At 42.7% G+C, this 10,914-nt stretch overlaps 1 protein-coding gene across 1 annotated transcript; it reads right to left on the bottom strand.

Moving 5' to 3' along the window:
* Positions 1 to 381: 381 nt before the first annotated feature.
* Positions 382 to 9,766, bottom strand: LOC120915531 (nicotinamide N-methyltransferase-like). Its single transcript, XM_040326105.1, has 3 exons — positions 9,545 to 9,766; positions 3,857 to 4,064; positions 382 to 912 (listed from the first exon to the last, which is right to left on the bottom strand). The coding sequence occupies exons 1-3, from the start codon at positions 9,693 to 9,695 to the stop codon at positions 480 to 482; spliced, it is 792 nt and encodes a 263-aa protein (XP_040182039.1). The 5' UTR covers positions 9,696 to 9,766; the 3' UTR covers positions 382 to 479.
* Positions 9,767 to 10,914: the final 1,148 nt, after the last annotated feature.

Genomic DNA, 10,914 nt, shown 5'->3' with positions numbered 1-10,914 from the left:
CTATGAAGCTGTTCACATCAATGTGTTGTGGATGAGGGCAGTGCATTTTGTTTTCCACAAATCCTGCTTTCCGCATCTTTTGTCAGTTTTTGGTATACATGGGGGGTTTGCTATACATGGGGGGTTATTTACGAAAGGCAAATCCATTTTGCACCATAAGTGGAAACTACAAGTGCAAAGTGCACTTGGAAGTGCAATCGCTGTAAATCTGAGGGTAGATCTGAAATGGGGGGAAGCTCTGCTGATTTTATCATCCAATCATGTGCAGGCTAAAATGTGCTGTTTTTTATTTTCTTTGCATGTCCCCCCTCAGATCTACAGTGACTGTACTTCCAAGTGCACTTTTAATGCAATTTCAAGTGCACTTTGCACTTGTAGTTTGCACTTATGGTGCAAAGTGGATTTGCCTTTCGTAAATAACCCCCACTGTTCTTTCATGAAATTCATGTGCACTTTCTAACACATGGTGTGAATGAGGCCTAAATCTTCTGTTCTTTATAAGCTGTACAGAACACAGCTGAATCAAAATCACACAGATCAGTCACAGCCTTTCTTTGGGAAACCTCCAAATAGGTGATAACAAACCCCTCATTACTGAGCATACTTCTCAAGTCACTTTCATTATACTTTACTAAATGGAACTTCTCTCCCCCAACCAAATAGAATGTGCAATTTAAACCTCCATAAAACATGATGCGCCCGCCAGGTTTTAGAAGCTTTGAGAATTTCCTGAAGTTTCTCACAAATTCTTCAAGGTCTTTGCTGATGGCTTCCAGAATACCCCAGAACAGAAGGCAGTCGGCTTGTGGAAGCCCAATTGGGTCTGTGAGATTTTCCTTGTTGAGATCGAATTTTACAACATGTGTAATTGCCGCCTTGAGTCTGACTTCCTTCTCCTCCTCACATTGGTCACTGAAAGGAAGAAGCACATCCCATGTCACATAAAGCATTTAACCGATATTCTGAGAGGCATTGAGTATATTAGGTCTGAGCTAGTGAATACCGTTAACATTTCTGAGCTGTAGAAGAGACTTTCAGATATCACTGGAGGAGTGTCGACCGTATCATAGAGATAAAGCACTTACAGCTAGCCACTAACCACCAATTCCCTTCACCCTTTTTTGCTGGAGATCATATGCTGCACACCCAAAAAAAAGATTCTTCTAGCAGTATTACATTTGATGTTAGTGGAGTATTAATGCATTATTAACACCTTCACACCAACCGTACGCAAATATGCAACCCCACTGGACTGGGCTTTTTCCCGTGGGGCCGCATATTTGCGTATCTCCCTTCATACTGGAAGCGTGTTGCATGGCGCTCTCCCAGCACAGAGACCTGGGTCTCCCTGAGAGCCCCGGACCCTGTTCTAATGATTGGGACTCGGAACGACCAATTCTGGGTCACCTGATCGCTGTGATAGCCTCTAAATTGGCTATCTATCAGTGTTTCGTCACTGTGAATCCCATCCCCGTGTTTTTTGTCTCTGTGACTTGACAAGAGAGATATATTGTATCGTTCTCTGTCCTTGCAGAGATAGAAAAAAAAGTGTGGAAAAAAAAATGAACAAAAATACCAGGATCAAGGTTTGAACTACAGTAGGTCAGTGCCAGGGTTAGTGTTTTGGTCAAGGCCAGGGTCAGCATTTTTTGGACAGGATTTTTTTTAAATTAGTATCAGCATCAGTCAGTGTCAGTGTGTTTTAGGTAGGTTTAGGCAGTTTTAAATAAAAGAGCAAAATGCGTACTATTGTTTTTGGGCTGTCCTACGGGTGAAAACAACATAAAATATACATATGATATATTGCTGCGATCGTCAGGAGAAGGAGAATTTATTTTGGGTAGTTCTTTGGTGGTAAGTTATGGTAGTAACAAGAAATATATAGTTACATTTAAGAATATGTGTTTTTTTTACTATTTTTGGCTAGTTTTCCTTTGATAATAATAATAAAAAAAATATCAGGAGATATCCATTAACATTTACCACCATATGAAAGCCCAATTTGTCCTAAAAAAGAACAAGGTATAATCACCTGAATGCACAAAGTATTGATGATATGTACGGTTTTACTAACACGTGAAAATTGCAAAAGAAGGCTTAGGCATTTAGGTTTGTTTTATCCTAGGCGTGAAAGGCGTTTTATCATGGGTTAACATAACTTTTCAATAGAAATAGAAAAAAAACCAAAGGTTGACGCTGCGCTAAATTAAATGTTGAATTGGAATTGTAAACAGCTGCTTGCACTAAATTGTGTACAACAACTTGGTAACCATAAAAAAGAAAAAGACAGTGCAGCGCTAGTAAGTGATATTGTGCTTCATATAAATTGATAATTGAACATAAAAATCATTCCGGGATAAACTGAAAATTTAGCCAGAATAATAGGAAAAGAAATTAATTTGCAAATTGATGTGTAAAGAAAAAGTCTTAAAAAGCCGCGAAACAAAGTTCATATGACTTTATCCAGTGATTTTCCTTGTGAGAGAAAGTGGATTGTGCAGACAATGTGAAAGACTCTTGATTGATGTGAAGTAAGCTGTCACCAATACACCCGTGAGGAAGGATAAGATTGCCTGCTTACCAAATGAAAAGACTGTTTTGCATCAGTCTAATAGGGCCTGTGGGAAGTCTGGTCTCCCAATACCTTAGCCGTCAAGATAGCCACAGTATAGCTCAGCATACAATCCGAAGAGTCATAAACCAAAAAAAGAAAAAGAAGGACCTCTCATAGCGTATAACGTTTGAAAATTGAAGAGGGTTTAATAAAAATTGCACTTACAATTAGGCAGTGTAAATACAGCATGGATAACAAACGTCTCCAATCTCGTGTTCCGATGCTCCTCGCTACTCGGTCGGGAAAACACAGCCGGCGTTCAGGGCGGAACGCGATGACGTCACGGCACCCTACGATCGTTTCGTCGCTAATGGACTTCAACGGGGGAGTAAGCGGCTTACTCCCCTGTTGAAGTCCATTAGCGACGAAACGATCGTAGGGTGCCGTGACGTCATTGCGTTCCGTCCTGAACGCCGGCTGTGTTTTCCCGACCGAGTAGCGAGGAGCATCGGAACACGAGATTGGAGACGTTTGTTATCCATGCTGTATTTACACTGCCTAATTGTAAGTGCAATTTTTATTAAACCCTCTTCAATTTTCAAACGTTATACGCTATGAGAGGTCCTTCTTTTTCTTTTTTTGGTTTATGACTCTTCGGATTGTATGCTGAGCTATACTGTGGCTATCTTGACGGCTAAGGTATTGGGAGACCAGACTTCCCACAGGCCCTATTAGACTGATGCAAAACAGTCTTTTCATTTGGTAAGCAGGCAATCTTATCCTTCCTCACGGGTGTATTGGTGACAGCTTACTTCACATCAATCAAGAGTCTTTCACATTGTCTGCACAATCCACTTTCTCTCACAAGGAAAATCACTGGATAAAGTCATATGAACTTTGTTTCGCGGCTTTTTAAGACTTTTTCTTTACACATCAATTTGCAAATTAATTTATTTTCCTATTATTCTGGCTAAATTTTCAGTTTATCCCGGAATGATTTTTATGTTCAATTATCAATTTATATGAAGCACAATATCACTTACTAGCGCTACACTGTCTTTTTCTTTTTTAACATAACTTTTCCCCTCGTAATATTATCACCTGATTTTCAACTCTTCTCACAAGTTGAACAGGCTAATTAAAAATACAATAATTAAATAATTATTAATATTATTAATAATTAAATACACAAATTAAATTACAAATATTTTAAAAATTAGGTCTGGTCCTCCTCCCAACGCTACTAGTTCATCACACCAGGTATTCAGCCTCACTAGGAGAAAAAACTGTCAGATACTTCACCTCTTTCCTGCCAATTCTGTAGCAAGTGTAGTGGTGTGTGACCAATCAAATGCTCCGGTTCGGTTGTCTGTCCATTTTTTCACTTCTACAATACAGTGCTCAGTAGGCTTGAGAAGGATGATATTTCTAAAATATTCCTGCGCTGCATAGAGATGTTGTATGATGGGACCAATACTGATGTCAATCAACACGTCTCCTTTAAAGTCACCTGCAGTAAAAGATTCAAAATAACCTTCAAGGAGAGCTGTGTAATTGTCTCTATGCAATGCATTTGTTTCCTTTAAAGTGGTTTCATTAAGTTCATAAAAAGGCATAACAGATATATTCATTTATTAAACAAAATATGACAAAAGGAATGAAGCTCTTTACAATTCGTGTTGATAGACTTCAAAGCATGCAAAAGATAACCTGAAGTGTAAAGAGTCATATGAGAACACAATGGGAGTTATTTACGAAAGGCAAATGCACTGTGCACTACAAGTGCAAACTACAAGTGCAAAGCACACTTGAAAATGCACTGAAAGTGCACTTGGAAGTGCAGTTGCTGTAAATGTGGGGGGTAGATCAATTTAGAATTTTTCAACTTTCGAAATTTCGAATTTCGAATTTTTCAATTTTCAAATTTATCAATTTTCGAAATTTCGAATTTTTCATTTTTTCGAAATTTCAAATTTTAAATGTTTTGAATTTCGAATTAGCTTTGGTCATTTTATTATCCAATCATGTGCAAGCTAAAATGCTGCTTTTTACGCCTGTACTTCCAAGTGCACTTTCAGTGCAATTTCAAGTGCACGTTGCACTTGTAGTTTGCACTTGTAGTGCAAAGTGGATTTGCCTTTCGGAAATAACCCCCTCTCTGTTATAAAAATGTCAAACTAGAACAACTGAAATTAGTATAGGTAAGTTGAGAAAGAAAGTTATAGTCTGAAGGATCAAGAGCTTCAAAATAATTAGAAGGATTGGGTGGTGAAAATGTATTATAGTAAAGAAAAAGACAGAGCAGAAAAGAGAAGAAAGGGGAGGGAGTCCACCGGGTTGACCCAAAAGCCATCACGAGATATAATATGGTTATTCAAAAATCATCTACCATGGCAGGTGAACATTTTCGTCAAAGGTTGATGGTAAGTGGTATTTCACCCATGGGTGCCATCATTTTAGAATTTGGGGATCTGATCCCTTTCTATAGCCATCATTTTCGCATGAATCATGGAATTGTGCATCATACTTTCCATCTCAGCTACCACAAATGAAGGAGATTTCCATGCTTTTGCTATTGTTTACTTTGCAGCTGTAAGGAGCTGAACGAAAAGTTTGAATTGGGTGCACGTTATGCACTCCGGTTTCAAGTTGAGTATTGCAGTAGTTAGGTTAAGATTAGGGTTGTCCCGATACTAGTATCGGTATCAGGATCGATACTAATATCGGTATCGGGACCGATACAGAGCATTTGTGCGAGTACTTGTACTCGCACAAATGCTCCCGATGCCTGACCCGATACTTGGTCAGCGGGCAGGGGTTTTGAGCAGAGAGGGCAGGCAGAGTTTGCGAGCAGGGAGGGCGGGTGTATGCTGCTCTCCCCCTCCGTGTGTGTCCCCTTCCGTGATGCTGCTGTCCGCGCTCAGTGTCCCCCTCCGTGATCCTGCTGTCCTCATCCATGCTCTGTTACCCGATGCCTGTGTCCTCCGTGCTGTGTGTCCTCTGTGCTGTGTGTCCTCCGTGCTGTGTGTCCTCCGTGCTGTGTGTCCTCCGTGCTGTGTGTCCTCCGTGCTGTGTGTCCTCCGTGCTGTGTGTCCTCCGTGCTCTGTGTCCTCCGTGCTGTGTGTCCTCCGTGCTCTGTGTCCTCCATGCTGTGTGTCCTCCGTTCACTGTGTCCTCCGTGCTGCTGCTCTCCCCCGAGTTATGTGCTGTCGGCGCTCCATGCTGCATGTCCCGTGTCCCCCCCTCCTGCCTCTGTCTCCTGTCCATTCATTTTAGCTGAGACTGCAGAGAAAGGGACTGGGGAATCTGTGTCCTTAGTCCCTTTCTCTGTCTCAAAGGTGAGATGTCAGGGGTCTGTTAAGACCCCTGACATCTCACCCAAGCCCCCCACAGTGCTAAAAAAATAAAAATAAATTGCAATAAATATAAAATAAATAAATTGGAAAAAATAATAAAAATAAAAAACACACTGACACCATCCACTCCCCCCTAAAAAAAAAGAAGAAAGCATCGTAAAAAAACATAACAAATAATTGTAAAATACTGACATATGTGCCACTGTCACATGACATTAGAAAAAAAGTATCGGTAATCGGTATCGGCGAGTACTTGAAAAAAAGTATCGGTACTTGTACTCGGTCTTAAAAAAAAGTGGTATCGGGACAATCCTAGTTAAGATGTAGCTTTAATGCAAACATTCTGGAAGCCAATTCAAACATTTCCTCCCCGAAGGTCTGAACTATTGGACAAGTCTACCAGATATGTAGGTGAGTGCCCAACTCCGAACAGCCCCAAAAACAAATATGCAATGCATTTGAATTCAGGACAGTTAAAGCACAACTGTGTTACATCTAAATATAAATATAGGCCATTCAAGAAGAGGGCATATTTTTTATAGGTCAGTTTAATAAAAACTGATATTTTAGTTATTGGTGGGCGTCGGAGAGTTAAAGCGGAGTTCCACCCCAAGTTAAAGCGGTAGTAAAGTAATTTTTTTTATTTATACCTACAGACTTATAAGACTTACCTATATGTACAGTTAATATCTCCTAAGCATGCACCGTTTAGGAGATATTTAGTTTAGTAGTAGCCAGCAGGCCTGGACTGGCCATAGGGCACACTGGGCATGTACCCGGCTGCATGTCACATCTCCCGACTCTCAGCTGCTTGTGCCGTCCCTGCACACCTGCCGCCAACCTCTCTGCAACCAGCTCCGACAGAGAGGGCCGTATGTCTCTCTGGCATGGTCCCGGGCACCCACTCTCAAGGCAGCTGAGCTGCTCCTTGTGCCGGTGCCGCTTACCACGGCCGGCTCCGCAGCCATCCGGCCAGCCTCCTATTGAGCTCTGGATGGAGGAAATGTGACCGTAAAGGGGGAGGAGCTGGAGCAGACCCCTTCTGCCTGATGTCATATAAGAGCCTGGACTGCCAGAAAGGTAAGTAACACTATGCCAGCCTGCCAATGTGTTTTTTTGTATCCTGTCTGCCAATATTTATTTATTTTGTATACTGCCTGCCAATGTTTGAAACTATTCATGATGAAAGCTTGCTTTGGTCAGTCCCTCTTAGAGACCCCTTTCACACTGAGACGGTGGGGGCATTAGCGATAAATCGCTGCTAGTTTTAGCCAAGCTTTACTGCTGTTATAGAGACGCTTTGGTGCAGCTAACGGGGTGCTTTTAACCCCCCCAGAAGTGCTTAGCACTGCTTTCAAAGCGATTTGAAAGTGGCGCCCATTCATTTTAATAGGCAGGGGCGGTGGGGGAGCAGTGTGTACACCGCTCCCCCACCGACCCAAAGATGCTGCTTGCAGGATATTTTTTTCTGTCCTGCAAGTGCACCGCCCCAGTGTGAAAGCACTCGGCGCTTTAACACTGGGGCTGCAGAAGAGGCAGTTTACAGGCGATTTACATGCGCTATTTTTAGCGCAAAAACACCTATAAAAAGCCTCAATGTGAAAGGAGTCTTACACAATGTGAGTGATGCTGAACAAAGGTAGAAGGACCCCTTTTACACCTAGACCGGCATTTGCCTAGTGGGCCAGGGCTTCCGGGCTGCATGTCCTAAGAAGAGCAGCCTGTTGATGACCAGGCCACATAGTAGGAGATAAGCAGTGACTGCGGTTTGGACAGGGCTAACACAGGCCGCGGCCACCGCTTACCTCCCGCTATGCGGCCGTGCCTGAAGCAGGGCCAGAGCCAACAAGCTAGGATGTGCAGAAGAAGGTGGGAGAGAAGTACCTGCAGGGGACAGACACCTCCTTTGCCAGCCGCTGGAAATATACCTGCACTCGGGACAATGGCAGCCTCTCACTGGCACAATGTGACAGCTGCACAGGGAGGAAGGTTAGTGCACTGAACTGATCCAGTGTGTGCTACAGCCAAAGTCCCGCTCTGTATCAGTGGTTAAGTGGGGTGGATTGAGACTGTCTCTTTGCTGGACTGAGGCTGTCTCTTTGATGGTCTGGGCATGTCTCTTTTCTGGTCTGAGGTTGTCTCTCAGGATGAATATCCCATCACAATCACCCATGAGAATGCTCACCCCCCCCCCCATCCCCACCTCCTCCGCCCAGGGGTCCAGTCTAAAATGCCCAGGTCTATTTTTTGTCCCAGTCCGGGCCTGGTAGCCAGTGATGACACTGGTGCATGCACATTGCACTCTGAAAGGACAGTGCTGTCCATTCAGAGCTGTGTGCTGAGACCGTGACTCCTGTGCGCATCATCGCGGCTCAGCCATTCAAGCGGACAGAGTCCGTGAACCCAGAAAGAAGACTTTGTGAAGATTGAAGCCCTGGCAGCAGTGACATTGTGCCACTAGAGGGCTTTTTGATTTTCCTAAAGAATGGATCAGCAGAAATTCTACTTTGTCTCTACCTGGTTTATCTAAATACTAGCTGAATACCCGGCGTTGCCCGGTCTTGGGGAGGAAAATCATAGTAATATAAATATACCCATCTTTTATATAAGGGTGTAGGTAAGGGTTAATTTAACTGTCATATATTTTTATTTGGCATATAAGTAATATGTGTACCAGGTATTATTGAAATATCTCCAGGCGTACAGAAGTTATGTGGGAACATACATTTCCCATTGATTTGCATGGGACTTTAAACAAAAACCCCGACCCTCACAAATGGGGGTAGTTAAGGGATAAATTAACTATCTTATAGTTTAAGTGGACATATAAGTAACATGTGACCAAGTGTTATCGAAATATGTACAGCCGTTTGGAAGTTATGAAGTAACATGTATTTTCCATAGAGTTGAATGGGACTTTAAAGAAAAACCCCGACCATGGCAAATGGGGGTGGGTAAGGGTTAAACCACCAATGCTATGTTTGTTTGCTAACATATAAGTAACATGTGTGCCAAGTTTCATGTTATTATCTTTAGCCGTTTGGACAATATGTGTACCAGGTATTATTGAAATATCTCCAGGCGTACAGACGTTATGTGGGAACATACATTTCCCATTGATTTGCATGGGACTTTAAACAAAAACCCCGACCCTCGCAAATGGGGGTAGTTAAGGGATAAATTAACTATCCTATAGTTTAAGTGGACATATAAGTAACATGTGACCAAGTGTTATCGAAATATGTACAGCCGTTTGGAAGTTATGAAGTAACATGTATTTCCCATAGAGTTGAATGGGACTTTAAAGAAAACCCCCGACCATGGCAAATGGGGGTGGGTAAGGGTTAAACCACCTATCCTATGTTTGTTGCTGACATATAAGTAACATGTGTGCCAAGTTTCATGTTAATATCTTTAGCCGTTTGGACGTGATGCTGGAACATACATACATACATACATACATACACACACAGACACGTTGAGTTTTATATATATAGATATGATTCTTTCACTCTCTGTTTCAGTCAAATCTTCACTTGTACAAGACCGTTCTGCAAATCAATAGTTATGCTTAATTTCTCCTAATAAATACTTCATGCACAATGAATTTATTATAAAAAAGAGCTTTACCCACCTGAGCAAAATGCGTTGTGAAATTTCTCCATAGGATACATAAAAGACTCGTGAGCAAAGGGCATTCCTGGTTTACTGGAACAGTACGCATCTAGGAAATCCCGGGAGTGGAAGCCGTGTACATGGTAGAGTTTATGAGAGCCGGGCTCCATCCTGTAATATTGTTATCTCCACCAAAGAAATCTTCCACTGTGTTTCTTATCTTCTAATGTGTGGGATAAATTCATCTTTTTAAATATTAATATGACTTCATTAGAATGTCACCCAATATTAGTACATTGTGACTTAAGTCATCATGCATTGGTAGCAGAGACTCAAGTCACTGCATTGTGATCAGCCAACAAAGTAAAGCCACAACACAACACAACTGTGTTACATCTAAATATCAATATAGGCCATTCAAGAAGTGGGCATATTTTTTATAGGTCAGTTCATTAAACACTGATATTTTGGTTATTGGTAGGCACCGGAGAGTTAAACCAGTTTCTTCTATCTCTATGCTGAAGTCCCGGCTCTGCACACCTGCTGTGTCCATTCCAATGGGCTTCCACTATCCCTTACAGCATGATTTGTTTTATGTTATAGAGAATGTAATAGAATGAGTTGGAACACACAGAGATGGTTGGGGGGCAGCTAAAACTTTCAGTACATAACCAGAGAGAATTATGGCAGGAAGATCCCATTGTTGGAATATCCAGGGACTCTGCCAGGGGTAGACAAACCAGCATAGGCGTGGGCAGCCTATTGCATTAGGGCAGGGATATGCAATTGGCGGACCTCCAGCTGTTACAAAACTACAAGTCCCATCATGCCTCTGCCTCTGGGTGTCATGCTTGTGGCTGTCAGAGTATTACTATGCCTCATGGGACTTGTAGTTCTGCAACAGCTGGAGGTCCGCTAATTGCATATCCCTGCATTAGGGTGTGCACCCCAAAGCTCAAACACACATGCGCATATATATATATATATATATATATATATATATCTAAGTGCGATGAGGACAGAGAGGGATGCCAGGGACAGAGAGGGACGCTGGGGACAGACAGAGAGGGATGCAATGCAGTGCGATGAGGACAGAGAGGGACGTCGGGGACAGACAGAGAGACGCAGTGCGATGAGGACAGAGAGGGACGTCGGGGACAGAGAGGGATGCTGGGGACAGACAGAGAGACGCAGTGCGATGTGGACAGAGAGGGATGCAAGGGACAGAGAGGGACACTGGGGACAGACAGAGAGGGACACAGTAAGATAATGACAGAGAGGGACGCAGTGAGATGAGGACAGACAGAGGGACGCAGTGAGATGAGGACAGACAGAGGGACGCAAAGGACACAGAGGGACACTGGGGACAGACAGAGAGGGACACAGTGA

Source organism: Rana temporaria, chromosome 10, assembly GCF_905171775.1.
Source record: "Rana temporaria chromosome 10, aRanTem1.1, whole genome shotgun sequence".
NCBI classification, from domain to species: Eukaryota; Metazoa; Chordata; class Amphibia; order Anura; family Ranidae; genus Rana; species Rana temporaria.
Note: the sequence above shows the minus strand (reverse complement) of the source record. Positions and strands in the feature narration are given on the sequence as shown.